This window comes from Lissotriton helveticus, chromosome 10, assembly GCF_964261635.1.
Source record: "Lissotriton helveticus chromosome 10, aLisHel1.1, whole genome shotgun sequence".
Lineage (NCBI taxonomy): Eukaryota > Metazoa > Chordata > Amphibia > Caudata > Salamandridae > Lissotriton > Lissotriton helveticus.
In genome coordinates, this window is record NC_136071.1 from 103,747,475 (window position 1) to 103,771,114 (window position 23,640).

A 23,640-nucleotide genomic window follows, 5' to 3' on the forward strand; every position below is an offset into this window, starting at 1 on the left:
GCCGGTTTTGGATTTTGGCTGCAGGCTCGGTCCAGGAAGTCTTCCGGGAGGAACCAATAGCTGGGCAGGTAAATTGGAGGGCTAAGGGACATAGGTACACCTCAAGTCCTCCTCTCTAGCGTGCAGGGCGCCTGAATACAGGGGTGCGTTTTGAGGTCCACTCGCGGTTGGGGTGGGTCTTCGTGCAGAGGCTGCAGGTGATGTCGGGGAGTTCTGGAGGAGATCAACCCACGGTGAACTTGGACTCTGGAGCGCTGGGGGGCCTCGCTGGGACGGTGGTGTACTCTGACTCGGGTCGTAGGCGACAGGTGCAGGGGTGGTTCCAGGCGTTGGGTTTCTTTGTCTTCAGCAGGCTCAGAGTCTTTCGTTAGAGATTCTTTCGAACTGAGCTGCTATTCACAGGAGATCCATTATTTGTTGAAAGCAGTCAATCCCCCAAGGGGTTCTGGAGGTCACTGGCTGTAGGAGAAGGCAACTTTTGGCGCATGATCTCTGGAAACTGCAAATGGGCCGGTAGGGCTGGGGAAAGTCAGTTCTTCTCTGCAGTCTCCTCTGCTGTGCGTCTTCTTTCGTCCTCGTTCTTCAAAGGTTGCGGAAATCTGCCTTCTGGGTTAAGGGCCGACGTCTAAATACTAAATTTAGGGAGCATTTTAGGGGTCTTGAGGTAGCAGCCAATGGGCTACTGACCTTAGGGTGACAACACCCTTGGTGTGCTCACCCCACGTGGGGGAGTGGGCACAATTCTTTATCCTGATGGGAGAGTGCCTGCCATCTGCAAGATGGCGGGCACTGAAGAGCGGGCTTCACCTCGACTCCCCCACCTGTCGGGTAGGGTTGGCAGAGGTGGGCACACCTTTTGGGCAGCGCCAATTGTTCTTGCCTGTTCTCCCACCAAAAAGGGGGTGAGACAGGAAGGAGGGCTGCTCCTGATGGCAAGAGAGGCGGGGGATCATGTTACAAAGATGGCAAGGCCTTTGAAGCTCCCCTGCCACAGATGGCAACACCTGACCTGGGGAGGTGTGAACACTTCCGCCCAGGAAAGGTTTTGTTTCTGGGCCCAGGGAGCGAAGACTCCCACACTAGGGGTCCAGAAACTTGTCTTGTGGTGGCAGGCTGGTGTGTGCCAGTCAGGGAACCCACCAAAGACAGGTTGTTTTTCAGGGAGCATCTCTGAGATGCCCTCTGAGTGCATTGTATAATAAATCCCACACTGGCATCAGTGTGGGTTTATTATGCTTAAAGGTTTGCTACCAAACTTCCCAGAATTCAGTAAAGCCATTATGGTGCTGTGGAGTTCATAAGGACAAACTCCCAGACCATATACTCTATATGGGTTTACTGCACTTACAGTGTCAAAGAATGGACTTAAGACACTGCAGGGGTATGGTGCTTATGCAAATGTACCCTCACCAGTGGTATAGTGCACCCAGCTAGAGAGGTGTCTTACATAAACCATAGGCAGTGGGTTGCAGGCATGGCACCCAGGTATGTGTGCCATGTCAACTCTTCACTTTTCGCTGCATCAAAATACGTAGCCTGCAATGGCAGTGTATGTGGTAAGGTACAGGGCCTCTAAGGGTGGCACAATATGTGCTGCAACCCTTAGAGGCATTCCCTAGTCACAGTGCCCTTGGTACCCATGGCACCTTTTACAAGGGATTTACATGTGGAAAGAGAGGTCCCAATTGGGGTACAAAGGTACAGTTTTGGGAAGAACAAAGGCCCTGGGAACCTGATTGACAGAGACCCAAGGCACATCAAGTCAAAGTGCATCAGAAATCTGGCAAAAGGGGGGGTTTACTGCAACAGAAACCCACTTTCCTACAAGCGTAGAGATGTGAGACAAAGATAGGGGAGGCAGAGAAAGAGAGGTATAGAGTAATAAAAGAGATGACATAAAGGTAGTCAGAAAGAGGGATAGATAGATATGGGGAGGGGTTTAATGACTGGTGCGGGAGGGCGTATTGAAGCCCAAGAAGATAGGTAGAAAGAAGGTAGCAAAAGGTGAAGTACAAAAGCAGAGGTATAGAGAGAGGCAAGGTCAAAAGAAGGAAGTACGGTGAAGAGTAAGTTAGAAGGAGGAAGACAAAAAAGTAGAGTGATCAGTAAAGAAGGGTGGTGGCACATAGTGAGACTTGCTAGAGCAAGTGTTGGGTGATGAGAGAAAGAGGGGTAAATGGAAAGACAAAGTGGTGAGACATGGATAGGAAGAGCAGGGTAGACAGAGAGAGGTTGTTATAGAGAAAAAAGAGAGCTAGAGATAACTTGATCAGGCAGGACCTTGGGAGTTGGGGCATTTGCAATTGCCCATTCCTTAAAATGTCTCTGACTGTTTTCCTGCCCTGGTATCTTGGGAGAAAGGGGACGGTGGCCGAGCCATAGGGGGTTGAGGTGGGAAGCTCTCCCTAGCGAGGTTACTGGGGCTGCGAGCTGCTGAGGCAACAAGAGGAAGCGCGAACCTTTGCGCACTGCTTACAGGCTTTTTAAAAAATAATTTGGAGCGTTTTTAGCATTTTAATAATTATATCGCATTTATATTCTGGGGGCTGCTTTTAGAATGGGGAATTGAATTGCAGGCACACTGACACCCTTTACACCCTTACCTCCTATATCTTGAGCCTCAACCCGCTTTGGTTGAGATTTTACTCGGCGGTGGGCGCCATCTTGGGTGAGGACGGCGAGGTCAGCGCTCAAGTCGGGCCGGCCTCCCGCCCTCCCACAGTATTTAGGCGCGCCCTACCCAGCGCTCCCTGCCCTACAGTAAGCTCTCCCTAGCGAGGTTACTGGGGCTGCGAGCTGCTGAGGCAACAAGAGGAAGCGCGAACCTTTGCGCACTGCTTACAGGCTTTTTAAAAAATAATTTGGAGCGTTTTTAGCATTTTAATAATTATATCGCATTTATATTCTGGGGGCTGCTTTTAGAATGGGGAATTGAATTGCAGGCACACTGACACCCTTTACACCCTTACCTCCTATATCTTGAGCCTCAACCCGCTTTGGTTGAGATTTTACTCGGCGGTGGGCGCCATCTTGGGTGAGGACGGCGAGGTCAGCGCTCAAGTCGGGCCGGCCTCCCGCCCTCCCACAGTATTTAGGCGCGCCCTACCCAGCGCTCCCTGCCCTACAGTAAGCTCTCCCTAGCGAGGTTACTGGGGCTGCGAGCTGCTGAGGCAACAAGAGGAAGCGCGAACCTTTGCGCACTGCTTACAGGCTTTTTAAAAAATAATTTGGAGCGTTTTTAGCATTTTAATAATTATATTGCATTTATATTCTGGGGGCTGCTTTTAGAATGGGGAATTGAATTGCAGGCACACTGACACCCTTTACACCCTTACCTCCTATATCTTGAGCCTCAACCCGCTTTGGTTGAGATTTTACTCGGCGGTGGGCGCCATCTTGGGTGAGGACGGCGAGGTCAGCGCTCAAGTCGGGCCGGCCTCCCACCCTCCTCCTCCCTATATCATGTGTCACCCAACCAGACGGCGCAGCGGGCTGGCGCAGCGGGCGCGCCGGAAGCGCGCCGAAGTCGAGCCAAAGTCAAGCCCGTCTGCGCCCGTCCGCGGCAGTCTGGGGCTCGGGGCCACAACCCCTGGTCAAATACTGAAATACTCCCCCCCTGAGTTACTGTCACTTAGACCCTCTATTAGCACGGGACCTGTCCTCCCTGCCTATGTTCTAAAACGTGCTGCCACCCATGGTATCCTGAGGCCAGAGTTTACCATCGGTAAAACCCCACTTCCTAGCCTCCCCGACTGTTTCCCACCCCCCCTTAATCCTAAAACTATCCTCAAATGCTCGTACCTCAACACCAGGTCTATGGTTAAGCACCAGCTGGACATTTTTCTCTTTCTACAAACTGAGCAGCCTGACTTTCTGTTCCTTACTGAGATTTGGCTGAATGCCGACTCCTTACCCGATATTTTGGCAGCGGTCCCTTCAGATTATTACATTCTGCATGTGGATAGACCCGCGGACAAAAGGGGCGGGGGGGTCGCCGTGATCCTACGCAAGTCTCATAAAGTCACTCTTCTACCATCTTTGAACCTTACATGCTCAGATAACCTGATCATCAAACTGGATAACAAATGCGGCACTCTACTTATGATCCTCATTTACCGCCCCCCTCAAAACATGCCCAGCTTTGCGGCTGCTTTAGCAGAGCAGCTTGCCCCCTTAATAATTTCCCATAAAAAAATAGTGCTGCTAGGTGATCTTAATCTTTGGCTGGACTCGGCGGAGTTAGGTACTCAGGCAGCTGCGTTGAAAGATGTCCTTCTAGATATGAACCTCACTCAGCAAATCCACCTCCCTACTCATATAAAAGGTCATAGCCTTGACCAAATCTGGTCTCAGAACATCCCTCTGGCCATCAACTCCATCTTGCCTTGCATCTGGTCAGATCACTTTATGGTCAAGTTCACCTTGACCGTTGAAAACAACAGGAAACCTCCTATTCAGCCAGGAGGCAAAACTAGAACCTGGAAGAATGTGGATACTTCGGCTTTTATTGGCACTTTAAGATCTTCTTGCCCTCTTTTAGATCAGGACACTGAAGAAATGGAAGCGGCATTCTCCAGGTGGCTACTTCAGGCAGCCGATGTCTATGCTCCGTGCACTAACTTTCCCCGCTCTCGTCCCAACGACGCTCATAGGTGGTTCTCACCTCATTTAAAAAGTCTTAAACTTGGAGTTCGTCAGATGGAGCGCAAGTGGCGGACAGACTATTTAGAAGTAGACAGAGTTAATTATTGCAAGACACGTAAGGAATATCAAAAACTGCTTCAGGAACACAAAACTGACTACTTCTCTAAAAAGATCCTTAATGCTCACAACAAATCTAAAGAGCTGTTTAACATCGTAGAGAACCTTAGTGCTAGCGATAGAACGTCCCTCCCGATAGCCCCTACTCAGGAGCTGTGTAACTCACTAAATTCCTTCTTTTCGGATAAAATCAGTGCTATCAAGCAAAGCATCCCTATTACTCAGTCCCCGCTTTCATTGACTGACAATTATCACAACACTGCGACCTTGAGTTCACTTCCCCCAGTTGACAGCATTATGCTGCTCAATCTTCTCTCCAAAGTTACTTCAGGTTCTCCCGATGACATCTGCCCCCCTTTCATCCTGAGAGAAGTGGGAGCCAGTATTCCGGAGGGTATACTCGCTTTACTGAATGGCACGCTCTCTCAGGGTAAAGTCCCTGTAAATCTTAAAAAAGCCCTTCTTATTCCCTTGTTAAAAAAAGTAGGTGCTAATCCGCAGGACCTGCAAAACTATAGGCCCATATCCCTGCTGCCTTACTGTGCCAAACTTTTGGAGGCTCATGTCTGTAACAGCATCTCCAAATTCTTGGAAGAATCAGAGTATTTTGCACCGAACCAGGCCGGCTTTCGCCCATGTCATTCCACCGAGGCAGTCATCCTCTCGGTGCAGAATACCCTGAGACGGAATGCGGATGAGGGAATACATCAGGCTCTGGTGCTGCTGGACCTCTCAGCCGCTTTCGACACGGTCGACTATAACATCTTGGTCGACCGTGTCGAGCAGGCAGGTCTCAGGGGCCTGGCATTGAGCTGGATCCGCTCATTTATTACGGGGCGCACTCAGGCTGTCAGACTCGGATCTTTCACTGCCCCCACCATATCCTCTACCTGCGGAGTCCCGCAGGGCTCTTCGTTATCACCCATGCTTTTTAATATATATCTACGCCCCCTTTTGCACTCCCTTAGGAGGGCCAAGGTAACGATATTCAACTATGCAGACGATCTGCAGTTGATTTTCCCTTTAAACACCAAGGATGCGGTGGTTGAATTCCAAAACACTATGTCCCATATTTTAAAATGGATGAACTGCAGTCATCTGAAGCTCAACCCTGGCAAGACCGAACTGGTCTTGCCGGGGCTGAGCGCCCTCAGCTGGAACCCCAGCTTTTGGCCTTCCTGTATGGGAACTCCCCCATCTAAGTCCTGCTCGGTCAAGAGTCTGGGAATACACATTAGCGAAGACCTCTCCCTTAAAAAACAAGTCGGGGCAGTTGTCTCAGCTAGTTTCTTCCAGCTGAAGAAAATTAAGAAAATTGCTAGCTTTTTCTCCCCGGCCGCTCTCACTCAGATAGTCATCTCCCTGGTTCTGTCCAGACTTGACTTCTCCAACAGCCTTTACCTTGGCATTCAAGCTGGAGAGCTCAAACGCCTTCAGCTGGTTCAGAACCAGGCCGCCAGACTCCTCCTGAACCTCTCTAAGAGGCAGTCTGTAAGATCCGGCCTGAAACAGCTACACTGGCTGCCTGTGGAGCAGCGTGTGGCGTTTAAAACAGGGTGCATTGTATTTAAATCTCTGCATGACTCTGGCCCCCTTTTCATCAGAGACATGTTCAAGAGATATACTCCCTCACGTAATCTCCGCTCCACTCATAAATCTCTTCTGACTGTTCCATCTTACAAAAGGAAGCGTCTTGGAGGCAGTTGCTTTGACCTTCTTGCAGCTGGTTTTTGGAATTACCTTCCCCTCCATCTGAAACTGAATGACAACATCTTCAGTTTTAGACATTCCTTGAAAACCTGGCTTTTTACTCAGGCGCATTGTTGAGCTGCTCCCTTCCCTGTGACCCTGCGCTAGCTCCTTCCTACAGCGCCATGAAGCCCCCGGGCGTACGAGCGCTTACAAATACCTATTAACATTAACATTAACATTAACAAATATCCTTCCTGTTGGGGATGGCATGAGAACCACAAACATTACCCAGTGTTATTAAAAACCTTATTAGAAATTCTGACATTGTCCCATTAAACTATTACCAGTGTGTTTAGAAATGTTGTTGCGGACCTATTAAAAGCCCCTTGAAAGTAGCAGCCAATAACAGCTTAGAATTGACAGTACTCATTGAACATATTATAACTGCCTTAGTGTGCTCAAAAGGCTGGGGAAGGTTATGTTTAGCTTGGTTCACTGCTGAGTTCTAGGGAATAAGTAGAAGTCAGAGTAGAGGCCTTGTGAACAGCCCCGTGAAGGAGCCAAGGTTATATAGGATGTTGCTACTAGTGACGTACTTTAGCAAGAGGGCTCGATGAGCTGCAACTGTTGCCGACATCTGCTATGACCTGCTGGTGAAATGTTCCAGTAAGGGCAAAAATAAATTATACTTCTGAGCTAGGACTATGGAGTACTTTTAAAATGTGTAAAAGTTACACTTTTATAGACCGTGCTTAGAAAAATTCAAAGTGAAGAACTATATGAAACCAGTCGGCTATCCTCTACAAATACAGAAAGAGTTTGCACCGCAGAAAAATAAAGCACACCACTAGCATACCCTCAGAAAGGGCAGCCAGTGAGGCTTAAGGGCCTCTTCCCCTATCGCTCATTCTCCCTCTTTTATACACATGCACACACAGAATTCTCTCCTTCTCACATAACTGTTATCTCTCTATTCTCATCTGCCATGTTCCCCTTTTCATCATCTCTAATCTTTCAAGCACTCTTTCATTCACTTATGTTTCTCTCACTGTAGATTTCTCTGGTCCCTACCTTCAACATAATTGTTCTGCTTCTCCATCCAGCACTTTCTCTTTCTAATTTTCGCTCTTCGTGGTTTTTTGTTTCTTACTGTTTCCATAGTCCAATCTCTGTCTTTTCATCCCTCCCATCCCTATCTATCCCACAGCTCCCCCTCTATGTCTTTTTCCCCTTCAGCCTCTCCTCTACCTCTGCCCTCGTTAAATTCTCTCTTCTTGTTCTCACTCATGGACTCCTGCTTGAGTAGTTCCAAGGTCAAGGGGCTCACAGGAACAGCACACCAGGGACTGTGCATGTGCAAAGAGCCTGACGGGCAGGGAATGAGCAGTACAATGTTGTCTCTAACAAGGTGGTGAGGGTGTAACATGCCGCCCCCCCCCCCTGGTCTCCAGAGAGGCTCCCATCCCACTCCTCTCATGTGCCAATCAAGCAGGTGAGTGATCATATTAAGGACAAACTGGTCTCATACAGTGAGGAGAGAGGGTGAAAATGTATCTTCACAGCTGGACTCTGACGATCCTTCTCACTCCCCTCCTCTAGCTCAATCTGCACACATTAGGTGTGTCTGTAGCCGGCCCAAGCCAGCCTCATACACTAATGGGTCAGCCCAGGAGGACTGATGAGGGAGGATGATGCCAGCCCCTGCCAAGAGGTGGGGAAGTTTCAAGATTCCGTCGGTCCCACCCACAGGCTTCAAAAGAGTGTAATTAGGCCCCACTGAGCCACTGAAGACGCTGGACAATCCAGCTCATCTCAAACATTTTCAAAACTGGCATCACTGAACCAAAAAGATGGTGTACGGGATGGGGTGGGGGGGGGAGTTTTGGGTTGGCGCAGGGAAAGGGAGTTGGGGATCAGCGCGTAGTTTAGTAGGGCCATAAAAGTAGTCATACACTTCATCCGAACACTAACCACTCCTCTGTATTGAACGTCAGGCATGGGTGAGCAGAGGCTTCAACGCCGCCCGGCCCCCGGGTTGTGGGCTGACCGGCTGTGTACTGGTTGACGAGATGTATTGTATATCTGCTAAAACTTATGATGCTACCTATATGTGTGTATTGGCCTGTACAGGTATGCCTACAATAAAAATTGTTTAAAAAAAAAAAAAAAAAAAAAATCACTGAACCAAAAAGAAAACAGCTCACAGATGGGCCTCAGACACCGACCCATCGCCCACTTCCCATATGCCCGGCTTAGCAATCAGACCCTGCCTATGAGTACTGGTACTCTCATTGTCTGAGGAATAGTTCCGGTACTAATGGGAGAAAATAGAAAAAACTGCTAGTACTCGGAACCGGAAGACCAGGTGCTGTGCATGAGCAGTCCCTCACTGGATGTCAGTGCCTAGGTGGTTGGTGTCTGGCGGGAAAACCAACAAGCCTTGGTAGCCGCAACTGGCGTGGAAGACAACCAGATGCAATTGTTGGGACCAGCAAGATTCAAGGGACTCAGAGCAGGCCCAGAGCAAGCAGAGGAGCCCAAAAGCAGGAGAAGACCCTCGAGAGGACCTACAAGCCGAAGATACAGGAGTCGCAAGAGGACCTCAGGCAGCTCACCAAAGAAGGAGGCCTACGAAGCAAGGGATGCAGTTTGGAAGCGGATCTTCAAGGACAAGCCCATTGCCCTGTGGATGGTAGGGTGTGGTGAAATTATAGTTGATGCCACACTCTTTCCACATAGTGCTGAAGTACACAGACATGAAGTTAGTACCTCTATCTGACAACTCTTTAGGTAACCCAACTCTGGAAAAGATTCCTAGGAGGTCCCTAGCCACTGCAGGAGCTGTAGTGGTCCTAATGGGAATGGCCTCTGGATATCTAGTGGCATGGTCCACCACCACTAGAAAAAAAACTATGTCCAGATGCTGTTGGAGGGTTTAAGGGACCTACAATATTTATCCCTACCCTGTCAAAGGAAACCCCAACCACCGGTAGTTGGATTAAGGGGGCCTTTGTAGTGTCACCGGACTTACCACTGGCTTGGCAAGTGACACATTAGCGACAAAACTCCTTGGTATCTTCAGACATGTGGGGCCAGTGTAAGTGGTGAACAAGTTTGTCCCAAGTCTTACTATGCCCAAGATGTCCTGCAAAGGGGAATGTTGTGTGCTACGGTCAATAGGAAACCGATCTCTACTCTCAGAATACAGAAGCCCATCTTTCCAATAAGTCCAATGGGACTCAATGACGCTTCTTGCTTCCTCAGCCGCAGCTTGCTGTCTGACCGTTCAAGAGGGGGGGCAGGTCTTCTGCTTCCGACCAAACTCTTACGTAGAAGGTCCCCGTGCTCCCAGTAGCTATGCCGTGTCAGGCCCAAACTCCTCTGGGGCAGTTCCTTCACAAGTACTGAGGTCATCTCCCTCAGGAGACTGATTCTCACTGGAAGTCTATGAGGAATATAAATATTTACCCATCCTGCTCCTTCTCTTGGGAGCTGGCTGGTCCATTTTTTTCAGGATCCAGGGCTCCTTCAGTGTCTTCCTTTTTTGGCCTGAGCCCTGAAACAGCAAAGACACTGGCTGAAATTTCCAGCATTTCTGCATGGGTCCTAGACTCCACTTCAGACCAGGCTGAAGTTTCCAAATCATTGCCCAGGAGACATTTTACAGGTAGGTCAGAGGAGACTACAAGTCTTTTAGGGCCAGTTACCCCTCCCAGCTGAGATTGACAACTGCCATGGGATGATCTGTACTGACATTGTTAGCATTGGTCACTTGGTAAATCCGACCAAGTAGAATCGGTTTAAGAGACACATGATTATCTGCCACCCTAGTGACACGGGCACCTGTGTTCCTGTAAGCTTCAGCATCCTGACTTTTTATGAGGCTGTTGTCTGTATTTGCCCAAGTTAGTGGGACTTACAACAAGAGTGACATGCTCAATGCCACCTCACAGAATAGGACAACCTGATTGTTCTGACTAGGCCAGGACACACCTCTGTGCCCAAGGTGAACCCAGCTATATTCTTGGGTGTACTACTACCAGTGCTAATGCTAGGGGCACTACTACTACTACTAGCCCCCCGTTAGTAGTAGTAGTGGTGGTTCTAGACTTGGGGCAACTGAAATCCTTTGCCCCATGGCCTTTTTTCTTACATAAATAGCACCAATGTTCCTTACCAGAGGATGAAGAGGATTGGGACCCACCTCCAGATAAAGATTTTTGGGGACCTTCTGATGACTCTTTTCTTTAGATCTCTGCCCACCTTTCTCATGGGACTTAGATTAAGTTTCTTCTGGTCACTAACACCATTAGACTTTTGTTTTATCCTGGTGTAAACCCATTTGTCTGCCTTCTTTCCCAAATATTGGGGAGAGGTAAGATCTGAGTCCACCAGGTACTAGTGTAGTTGCTGATTCTTCCCGGTATTAAGGATGTGGTCCATCATAAGTAAATTGTACAGTTCTTCATAATCATGTACCTTACTCCCATGGAGCCAGCTTTCCAGTGCCTCAATAGCACTATCAATAAAATCTACAGTCTTGATGGTGTGCCTTCTATTTGTCTCTAGACTTTATTCTGTATTGCTCAGTTAACTCAGCCTCATCTAGAAGTGCACTCATCAAGACTTGGTAATTATCTGTATCTGTTTCCCTCACATTTAAGAGTGTCACTTCCTTTATTTGTAAAGGAAAGCCACAGGATAGCTGCCCACTGCCCCAGTGGGACTTTCTGTACCTTACAGGCCCTCTCTAGAGCAGTGATCCACTTGAGGATGTCATGACCTTCCTGGTAAGGAGGGACAATCTTGCTCATGTTCCTAGTGTCACAAGAGTGTTCCCTCACCCCGGAATCTGTGTTGGGGTTTGATTCCAACATGTTTGATACCAAACATGACCAGGTACCGCACAGCCAATATATAGTTAGACATCTTGTAATAACTGAAGTCTACTATATCTCTTAAAATGACTGACTGCACTTTCGAAGCCTGGAGAATCGACTTCGGGGTTTGTAGGTGTATCCTGCTTATGCAGGGCACACTCACACTTATAACCAAGCACCCTGCCCTCAGGACTGAATGGCCTTCCATGGGGTGACTTCTAGGTTTTAAGTGTAGTGAGCTCATATATAAGGAAACATATCGGTTGTGAGAGTTGCAAACCCCACCTCACACAGGCTGCAATGGAATGCTGTAGTCTGAGTTTAAGTGGACTCCCACGGGTGGCACAATACGTGCTACAGCCCATGAGAGGCCCCTGGTGTACCAATGCCCTGGGTACCTTAGTACCATATACTAAGGATTTACAAGGGTACGCCAGTAGCCAATTTTGAAGGTACAAAAGTACTCACCAAAGCCATTTTGGGAGAGAGAGCACAGATGCTGGGGTCCTGATTAGCAGGATCCCAGCACACTACAGTCAAACTACACTGACACCAGGCAAAAAGTGGGGGTACCCATGAAATCAGATCCTACTTTCCTACAGCATGTAACTTCATGTTTCGAGTTAGCAGAATTTTACACAAGGTGGTCTCAAATTTCCCCAGTAAAACTTCAAGAAACAGTTAGAAAAACATGGGCAATGCATGGAATAAGGAGTATCAAAGGGATTCACAACACTTCACATTTGATATAATCAATACAACTGCATTACATGTTTTGATTCCGAAGCACAGAAGTATCACTGACACAAATGCGAGTAATAAATGCTAAGGAGCTGTTCGGGCATAATGTGATGGTAAAGACAGAGAAAGTGTTATGACTTTTCTTCCACTCAAATTCTTAAAGGGTTGTATGTGACCCATTCGGCAGGCCAAGGGACAGGCAAGCACTATTTAGGCAAGATCTGTGCGAACTTAAGGTATTTGCCTCTGCTGTACCGGGGCCTCTCCTAATATGTCTCTGCAAACTAGACCAAATACAACCTTTTCAGCACTTGAATCAGTGGTAGCAATGGCGATCAGTCACAAACTTTTCAGGGAGGTTTGTATGGGGTTACTCATGCTCAGCATTCAACACTACCCCAAGCAGTGCAATAAGATAATTTTTAAGCCCAGTGTTTCTCTTTACAGAAGACAAGTACTTTGGTTGACAACAAGCAAAATACTACACACTACAATAATGTTGGGATACCATGGGTGGGTTCACCCATATTCCAAGTGTCTGTTGGATGGACCCTCTGCAAAACTGTCAATTGGGCCAGCCACTTCCAATGATCCGCTCCTCTTGCAGGCTTGGCACTTTTCTTTCCTTCTAGCTCAAGCAGGGGGCCTTGGATCCCAAGACAAGCAGCACTTCTTCCTTCAGACTGGACTCCAAATCAAGGTTGTTTACCTCGGAGGACCAGGCTGCCAGGTAGATATCAGCCTGTGGTTGAGCAATGGTCCCCCTAATCATTCTATGAGGAATACGCCCCCTCCTCACTTGAAGAGAACTTGGAACTGGAACACTAAGAGGATCACCTGATCCCAATGATACGGAGTTGGCAGACAGGGTATGTGGATTTCCAGTCTGCCTTCTCAGAACTGGTTTGAGTTGGTTCCCTTTTCATGTATGCTTCACAACCTGCCCTCCAGGCTCTGCCTTTCTCTTGAGTCTTCACAGAAGGGTTGTCTCCAGGCTGGAGCATCACACAAAGAGGCGTGAGCAGTCTACATCTGGACTATTAACAGTCACCTTAGACAGTGACAGAAGAAAGACAAAAGGGTTATCCCCTAATAAGGACCCTTCACATATGGAAAACCGATACTGCAGACACACCCTTTACATCTACCATCCACCTAATGGCATTTCAGGAAGACAAATCAGCAAAACTCTGTATCAGACAAGCCCTAACTGGATTTCTAAATGGAAGCCTGCTTCCTTTTTCTCTACATCAGTGTCTGGGCTCTCTCAACTCAGACTCACGAATGTCAGCAATACACTTCCACTGTCTGGTAAAGCAGCCTAACCTCTATCTTGTACACTGTACCAGGCCAGGAGCTTCCACAATGGAACCCACAACCCTGAGTCACTCTGCTTCATTCTTACGGTGAACAACCTTTACAACGAAACTTTTACAACGCACTACCATTACAACGCGGTCATTACAACGCAAACCATTACAACGCATTGCGCTGGGGGGCGCTCTAGGATAGGGAATAAGTTTAATTTACTATCCAACACCTTCCCTAGTGTCCACGGGGACTGGTGTTGGAATAGTAAATTAAACTATTCACTATCCAGCACCCCAAAGCGCTATGCGTTGTAATGGATTGCGATGTAAAAACCGCGTTGTAAAGGCAGGCGTTGTAATAGCCTGCGTTGTAACGTCATACATCCCATTCTTACATCCATGTACTGCACATCAATCCACTAGCAAACATGCACATGCCCAAGCACACTGGATCTTGGCACTGGGATTCGGGGATCTCCATGAGCAGTAGAACTTTGGGTGGATGGGCCAGTAGGCTCCCGCTCTCATGACATGTAAAAAAGCCAGGTCAAATTATAAACACTACAAAACACGGTTTCCTCGCCTATCTTGCGCTACATGTGTGAAAACATGACATGGACAATAGTCAATTAGTCACTACAAGGAGTTAATTTAGTGCGCCCCTCAAAGTCCAGACCAAGTTTAGAACCACTTGGGCGAGAACTGCAGGCCCAGACAACTGCACACACATTGGATTAGGGTGCTGCAGGATAACAGATACTTGCAGTTCAGGAAAGCAGGACAGGGGACACAACTTTGGACCATGCAAGAGCCATGCTCATCCCAACAGTGTTCTTTCTTCAACTAAAGAAAGGTATTTGGCACAATGATAAGATCCGTTATCCCCTAATAAGGCCATGCAGTTAGGGTGAGCTGCAAAAGATGGCCGCTGAAAGGGAGCCCTAGTGTGGAGCTCCGGGGCTAGGGATCTCCAATTTTGGACTAAATCCCCGAACAACCCCTAACTGTGCCACCATACCGAACGGAACCACAGCCAGCCGATCTGAGCATATCTAAGTTGGAAACCCAGCCAGAAAGAACACAGAAGAAAGAAGCCGACGAGAACAAGGGTACCTTGGTCAGTGAACTGGTACACTCCCGCAGCCCATCTCGTGAGGAAACAGCCCGATGGGGGACAACAGCTGTGGAGAATGCGCAAGACTGGCGACATCTGCGCTGCAGCACAAGGCAAGCCGGTGAGTCGGGAGAAGCGGAGGAGCCTTCTGCGGCAGCCCCCGGTGCCTGTGGTCACGAGCTGGCCGCGGCGGAGGTGAGGGGCGGAGAGATCCTCGGGACCGTCGGAGAGGGTGCGTCCATCCCCTGCCCCAGACCTGCCCTCGCTAGCTCGCACAGGGGGGAGGCGTGCGACCGCCTAGACGGTGAAGTGAGTCGGTGTAGCGGCGCGCCTGACCTTAAAATGGCGGCCGCGTGAGACACAACTACCGCCTGAGTGAGTGCCTCTTACCGCGAGATACTGCCCCCGCCTACAACAAGGATAACTCAAGAGCACGGACAGCGAGAAAGGACTGGGGCCTCGCTAACGAAAAGGAAGTCCACAGATCCATACCTGTCCTAAAAGAGAAAAAGGACCACTGAGCCTCGGAAGTGGAAAGTGAGAAGAGCCTAGAAAAAGCTATAAATGACTAATGAACAGGAGCAGTGGAAATAAAGAAAGTCTTCTCTCCTCTAGAGAGTGGAAAGTAGAAAGGAGGAGGAAAGAGAAAAGGATTAAGGAGTGAGAGTTTTCTCTCCACAATTAGATAGCTGGATCAAAATCACCAGACATTTTTTACAGAGTGACTTTTAACCAGACAACCCTTTTCAATATTCAATTCTATTCAATTCCATCCAGTGTTTGGACAGGTCAAACCCCTTTTGGCATTCAATACCAGCTATTTAATTGATTACTGAGGATGCTATCAAAATTTAATGGATTTTGGAGTACACGTTTTCATTTTGATTAACTTTCCCCAGGGATTATCTTTCATCTGATAACCCTTATGAGTACCAAAGTTATTTAATTAACCATTTACTACGCATGGCATCACAACCACAAAGGTTCAAACGTAATCTACGTCAGCTTAACTACTAGGTCTATTTAGAAGATACCTCTAGACAGGAAAAACCATACCTATACTTCCGATTCTGTAGACCTGGAATTAACCTCATCGCCTGGACCCTCCATGACCATACAATTTAAGAAGTATACCTTAGCAGGGAACCACTTCAGAACAGATAGACAAAGAAGTCGGAAGACCCGCAACGATAAGCCGACATGGATGGAAGATACCGAAGTATGTCCAGCCCCAATGCAAGGAGTATTGATTACCCAGCTAACCTATCCAAAAATGCTGCAAAAATCTTCAAACATAACACCTTAAGAAAAAATCCGGACACTCTATTCGTTGACCCTTATTTTGATAGAGATAAGGGCGCTATTATGAATGATCTGATATTCTACACTGGCAAAACGGCAAAATGGCGTAATGCCTTGACTAAAACGCTATTCACGAAAGCTATAAAAAACATACCACATGGCACTAAAATAACGATCTCACTAACTAAAAGAAGCAATACGGATCTTTACATTACTCTATATAAAACGGGAATAGTTCTGATACAAGCAGCTAACAGAGAACTCGAGAAATTTAAGATAACTTTCAAAACCCTGAAGGAATCCATTGAAGGTACAAGCCACCAACAACACATGTCCCCACCAGTTGTCACTCCCGACCTCAACGACCCTATCACCTCTAACCCGAACCAACCGGGCGTCCAGGACAATCCAACAGCTAATTCCAGAGATGTCACGGGATTTGGAAGTGCACTACCAGAGATTATGATAGAAGGGATCACGGAGTCTACTAACATTGGTAACAGAATGATGAATCTGGCCCTAAGCGAAGAACAGATGCTGCCAGCTCAAAACGCCCCCACGCCTGAAGTTACTACCTCAGCTCCAAGAAAAACTCCCGATGAAGATAACCACGCCCTTCCACATCAACATGGGAATGTGAGTCTTGAATATCACAGTGCCTTACCCATAGATTCACCCCCTACACCATTCAACCTAGGGATCATTGAGCACACCTGCAATAGAGTCAATAATGCCAACGAAATGAAGGACAAAAAAGAAAGATCTGTGGTAAGGAGAACGAACCAACTTTGGAGGAAAACAAAATGTAGAACACAGACAAGCAGGGCTACTGCAATAAAGATAACCTCACGACTTCAGAATGAAGTTAAGGAGCTCCAGAAACTAGTAGGTAACTTGGTACAAGTCTCGTCGAAATTCTCACAGACAATTGAGAAAATATGGGAGATGACGTTAGGAACCCACGCTAAAGTTTCTCACATCCAGAATGTTGTACTCAGGCCCAACAGACCAAACAGAACCGATCCTTTATCAAATGAAGAAGCCTCGGCCTTACTCAGATCTTATGAACTACCGATCCATGGAAGAGAGGAGAGTATCAAATTAGTACCTATTGACTCCAACAGATCGTCCAGAAAGAATAACAGGAAAGCTATCCACAACAACCTACGACACATCCAGGTAACGGCAACTGAATCTGATCATGGCAACGTCCCGAACTCACACGAACCCCTGAAATGCCTGCTATTAAACTGTCGTTCGGCAACAAAACATGCATCTGATATAGCTGCTCTCATCATTAACAAGCAAATCGACCTGGCCTTCCTTACTGAAACTTGGCTCAGTGAATCATCTTCACCTAATTTAGATCTCCTAGTTCCTCCTCAATACAACATTGTCAGATTAGACAGGCCTAAGAAAGTGGGAGGAGGTATAGCTTGCATCCATAGGTCTGAGATTGAGGTCAGCCAATTCCAATCTGACCCCCTGGAGTCTTGTGAATACCTTGGGCTTAATATAAGATCTGCAAACAACCAAAGATGCAACATGCATGCTTTCTACCACCCTCCTGGAGATAACGCAAAGTTCTCAGAGCAACTCATGGAGATCATAACAACCAACTCTAACCCTGATGCCCTCAATATATTCCTTGGTGACTTTAACCTCCACTGGGAGGACGACAATGACAAACTAGTTAACTCACTTAAAGACTTCCTCATCGAACTAAACCTTACACAAGCTTGCACATATCCCACTCACTCACAAGGAGGGATCCTAGACTGGATTATTGCAAGGAATAAAGGGACTTCAATTCTCGCTATTGACCCGTGCGATTGGTCCGCTCATCACGCCATAACTTTCGCGATAACCACAATGAAAAAGGGCAGGACCACACAACCCTGCAAGGCCAAAAAATTGGTCCGAGACACAAAAGAGGCCAATATTGAGCTATTGGTGGAAAGATGTGAGAAAGGCCTGAAGCCACCAAACAACAGACTGAATGTCAGCGAGCTAACGGAGCACTACCTAACTTCAATAGGAAATATCGTCAATGACACCATGCCACAGACACTGAAAAGAGTATCCGAGAAACCCAAAAATCCCTGGTTCAGTGAGTCACTAAATGAGGACAGGCGCAAATTGAGAATGGTCGAAAGGAAATGGAGGCAACATCCCTCCTCTCCCGAGCTCATTGCCCTCAGGAATACAAGAAGACAATATAACAAGAAGATAATCAAATCCAAAAAAGATTTTATAAAAGCCGAACTTGACAATGCCTCAAACAGACCACGGAAACTCTTTGAGATTTTAAAACAACAGTCCAATAAGCTAGCTAAAACAGTTCACGAGAACCCAAAAACTCCCTTAAGCTGTGAGGAATTCTCTACATTTTTCACTGAAAAAACCAAACTGCTTGAAGTGGAGCTCTCAACTGCCGCAACTAACATCTCAACCCTTACCTCACCTACAAAAGAGGCTAATGAGCCAACAGAAAGTCCCCAAACGAAAAATAAGGCAAAGTGGGACACATTCGATCTCTATGACCAAGATAAGATCACCAAAACGTTAATGGAAATAAGACCGAACAACCACTATCTAGACCCCCTACCGGGAAAGTGCGTAAGAGTTATCAGCCATACCCTAGTTCCGATCTGGACTGAGATAATAAATGCCTCACTTACCCAAGGGACATTGCCAGACTGCCTAAAAACTGGTCAAGTCGTGCCCATCATCAAAAAACCTACAGCGGACGCAACTGACCCGAACAATTATCGACCAGTGACCAACATACCTTTATTGGCCAAAATTATCGAGAAATGCGTACAAAGCCAACTGAGTCAACACATCGCTAAGTTCTCATTACTAGATGATTGCCAATCCGGATTCAGAGCTGGGCATAGTACTGAAACTGCGATCCTGCACATCGTGGACGACGCCTTACAAGCCCTTGACAGAAATCAAGCATGCCTATTGATTCTCCTAGACCTGTCATCTGCATTTGACACGGTAAATCATGAAATGCTGTTGACCAGGCTACAAGAAAGAATGGGCTTGTCGGGAAATGTGCTGAATTGGTTTAGATCTTTCTTGCAGAATAGGACCCAGCGTTTCCTGGTCAATCAAACGACCCCTTCCCCTTGTTCTACTGCCGTCGGGGTCCCACAAGGTTCAACACTATCACCAGATCTATTCAACCTATATGTGGAACCTCTCACGGAGATCCTGCGGGGATCACAGATACCCTATCACATGTATGCAGACGACACGCAAATATACATAAAGATCGCCTCCCGTGATGACATTGACCTAATGAACAAGACACTAAAGAGAGCCCTACAGTGGTTAACCTCGAACCATCTGAAACTAAATGCCCATAAAACAGAATTCCTGTTAATCTCACCGACAAAGAACCGTCTTGAGGTAAAGGAACTGACGAAACTGGTGACAGCACTGAACTGCACCCCGACCCTAGTTAAGACAGCAAAGTCACTTGGAATCACCTTGGATGAGAACCTTGACATGAAGGAACACATAAACTCGATGGCCAAGGGCGCCCGCTTCCATCTGAACTATCTAAGAAAATTGAAACCATACATCTCAAAGACTGACCTAAAACTGGCTGTACAATCCCTAGTTATTTCGAGGATTGAATACGGTTGCACTACGTTAGCGGGTCTACCCAAAACATCCATAGCACCGCTAAAAGCCTGTCTCAATGCAGCGGCAAGACTGATTACGGGATCGAGGAAATTCGACCACATATCTCCTCATCTGAAGACACTAAACTGGCTACCCTATGAAGCCAGAATTCAAATGAAGATTGCCTGTATTACCCACAGAGCAGTTCACTACAACATGCCGAGATACCTTGCCAAGAAAATTAAGCTATCGGGATGCAACAGACCAACGAGAAGCGCCAAAGAACTGCTATTGAGGCCAGCCTTTTTCCGTAAGAAAAAGACCTACAACCGAGCGTTCTCAGGAGCCGCCCCCAGAGTCTGGAATTCATTGCCTCCGAACATCAGGAAGATTAATAACTTGATATCTTTCAAACGCGAACTGAAGAACCACTTGATGAGCAAATACCTGTCTTAGGGAAGATTACTGATTACGGATGAGATTATCCTCACCAAAGAGAGACGGCCTCGACTGGAACTTCCTGAGGATCAATTATCTGTTAACAGATTGATTTCATGTTTATACATTGGCCACACACATTAGTACTACCTTAAATCAAAGGGATCCGATATCTGTAACTATCAGACAATACGATATACCCTCTACCTCACTTTGTTTTATTGCCTAGGATCCCGGATACATAGCAACACTATTTACACCTTAATGCTATTCATTCATATGATATTTGCACTGTTATGCTATACAACCCTACCTCACTCACTTCCTAATGTTAATTGGATAGGCTGAAGAACCCTTACTTATAATCACTCTTACAGCATATCTCCTTATAACTTATACTCGTGTATATCTGCTGCTACAATTGCCTACATAATGTCTGTAATTTATCCTTTATGTGAAGCGCTCTGATACCCACGGGTCTTGTTCGCGCTATACAAAACTCTATAAATAAATAAATAAATAAATTCAGTCATTGAACAGGAAGTACTGCCATGTGTATGGGCACTGACGTTTTTCAGTCCATTTGTTGGGGAAAACATTCAACATACGCTCTGGTCACATTTTGTGAACATACATTTTTAGCACAGAAGGCATGTTAAATGCATCCTTAACAACAACCTGGATGGCTGTGCATATACAAGATTTTATGCATAAAATTGTCTACATACCAGTGAAGAAGAACGTGGTAGTTGACTTTCCATCTAGAATGCCTACCCAAATGCTACACTGTGATGGAAACGACTGGGAATAGCTTTGGTAAATGACAGTCGGATGCCAGATATTACGCTGGAGCAGTGTGGAAAAGGCAGTGTCTATTAAATTAAGTAGTAAACTATGCATAGCTGGCCGATTACATAGATTTTGACATGTTGAAAATCTTTTCATGAAAGGGGAATGAAACAGTGACACAATGGTAACTTACGAATTGTAAAAACAAAGAGTATGAAGAATTATAAACCTGATTGGGAGCTGCAAATTAAAGACAGTACAGTCACATAGGACTACAAGTTGCAAAGCTACAGGATTCACGCCTTTTGAGATCATGAAAAGAGGATTTCCAAAGCCTGAATGTTGTTCTAGTTACAAGCTCAAATCTGGCAATGGTCTTTAGAGAAAGAGAGGATTTAAATGACACATAAAGAACATAAGAAATATTTTGATTAGAGAAATAAGGTGCACAAAGTAGCAAAATTACTTAAATCATCCATAACTCGGTATGGCCTTCGAGTATAATTGCGTTGTGCAAGGAGTTAGGTGAAGGGAGGAAAGTAAAGGGAGAGAACATGATGAAGAATGATAACGAATGGTTAGATAAAGTGATAAATTTACAGATGCAAGGATTAAAGAAGCTGGAGAGGATTAAAGTACTGTTGAGGAGAGGTGTGGCAACAGCTGTGCATCTCACAATGTAGTACATGAAGTCCGGTGAGAGAAGTGAGCATTGAAATCAGGAGGGTATGGGGAGAGTATGATGGATGCACATGGCTAGAGCAGTCTTAGAATGTGTGACAGCCTTGACAAAGAGGAAGAGGTGAGGAAAAAGGGCTGATAAAGTGGGTGGAAGTTTATCGCTGCAATGGCAAAGTCTCCTTAATGCTACCTTAATATTTTGAGGATTTGAGGTAGTAGGGTGTGTGGCATGTCAGTATTGCGAGCCAGATTGTTTATGGCTGCATCCGTAATTCATTAGTACAACTTATTTTAGTTTCTACATAGCATATACTCATGATTACATTTTTCATCGCCTAAATTCCATGATTCTTTAATCTTTTGAGTAGTATTAATGGTACGTGTTAAAATATCCCTGCAAAATATATATATATATATATATATATATATATATATATATATATATATATATATATATATATATATCTCACACAGCTTGGCAAAAGTTTATGTGGTCCAAAGGCGCTCTCTCCACCGGTGCCGAACTACTAAGCAGAGCCCTGCTTTAAAATATTATCCAAATCCCTTGAGTTAAGGGAGAAAGTCCGCACTCACAAAAGCGATTCTTCCCAGTTTTCTTTTTATTTGTCAAAGATTCAGCATAATTAAGTACAAAAACCAACGCGTTTCGCAACTAACCAGTCGCTTGAACAAGCTGAATCTTTGACAAATAAAAAGAAAACTGGGAAGAATCGCTTTTGTGAGTGCGGACTTTCTCCCTTAATAATAATAAATCCACATCTGTAAAGCGCACAATCACCTGTAAGGGTCTCGGGAAGATTAAGCAAGCTATTGCCCAGAGTCACATGGTGCTGGGCTAATCTGCCGCTGGTGATCGAACCGTGAGCCCCAGATTCCGGAGTCAGTCGCCCTGGCGCGATTATATATATATATATATATATATATATATATATATAGATAGATAGATATATATATATATATATATAGATAGATAGATATATATGCGCTGCATCCAAAACACCCTACATTCTAATGTAACTGTGGAAGGTCAGAAGGGGAAGTAGTTGGATGTCGGCAAATATGTACGGGTTCAGGCCTTAAGGACGAACTAAAACTTTACACGATGCTGCCTCTTGTGGTCCTTAGATGATGGTGGACAATGCTACATTAACTAATTTGATACGCTCAAATGGAAACGTCACAGATCCTGAAACGTCACTCGTAAGAACGCCCACAAAACAAAAATGTCCCCCAATAGCAAACCGTCCATTTGACAGCTATGAGTGGACTCTCTGTCAGAGTAATCTGTGCGAAGGGAAAACAAACAGTTCTCCCCATAGGTGCTTGGTGATATATATATATACTAACCCCACGGATCCCTGAAATCGGGGTGCAGAAGCACAAGTCACGCCCCCATCCCGTTAGTACTATCAGACCTACCGCCCCAGAGCCGGGCCGCAGCTCCCAGCAGGCCCCGCGCGGAAAGCCTCCCGCAGGAAGACACCATGACAGTGATGACTGCAACCCCGAACCCGGCCCAGCAACCAATTCCTGTAGCACGCACGCGACCCGTCAGCCGAAAATGGAACATGACAAAAACACGGCGGCCATATTGGAAGGGGAACGAGTCGTGCCCAATCGGTTGCAGCCGCTGTTGGGCGTGTATATAGAAACTTTTTTAATTCTTTATGAACAGGCTCACAGTCACAGAGCGCGGCGAGCATCTTGAACGGACTATGTACCTTAGCTGATGTTTTAACAGAGCTCTCATAATCGCGGCGGTAGACAGACACTGACATTTCTAACTATAACGATAAGCCAAATGTACCCATCCTCTTTAAACTTCGATAACTGTTATTTATAACACTTTAGCAGTTTACCTCGTCCAGTCCTCTTTCTCGTCCTATAACGTTTCCCGGTCCCCAGTTTCTTGTCCATTGCACCTTTATCCCTGCCCTCTGGATGTTCTTGTCCACAATCTTTTCTAATCCTAATGCCATTTGTTCTATATCTGCCAAGGATTTAAGGACATGGAAACGAGGACTATGCTTCTCTTGCAGCCAATCAAAAGTTGACATTTAAAACACTACATTTCCCATGATAACCACAGTCACATGTAGCCCACAGCCCTATATAACTCCTAAAATACAATCTTGTGTCCTCTTTCTTTGCCCAGATGCGGGAAATAATTCTATGTCAGGACAGGAGGCTCAGATTATGCTATTCTCATTTCTTTATTAGAAATGCTCAGCAGCCAATAAAACAGTAAAAAAACTACAGTACCCATGAACAC

General features: G+C 46.2%; 1 protein-coding gene across 2 annotated transcripts in view; it reads right to left on the reverse strand.

The window, feature by feature from the left end:
• HAGH (hydroxyacylglutathione hydrolase) overlaps positions 1 to 23,389 on the reverse strand; it is a 408,719-nt gene extending 385,330 nt beyond the window's left edge. Inside the window, exon 1 of one of the 2 annotated variants that reach the window (XM_078664886.1) lies at positions 23,228 to 23,389. In XM_078664886.1, coding sequence (XP_078521012.1) covers positions 23,228 to 23,285 — 58 coding nt within the window. In that variant the 5' untranslated portion in view covers positions 23,286 to 23,389. Of the gene's footprint in view, positions 1 to 22,787; positions 22,972 to 23,227 lie in introns of those variants that run through there. The other variant, XM_078664885.1, reaches the window with a different exon arrangement.
• Between the last annotated feature and the right edge of the window lie 251 nt (positions 23,390 to 23,640).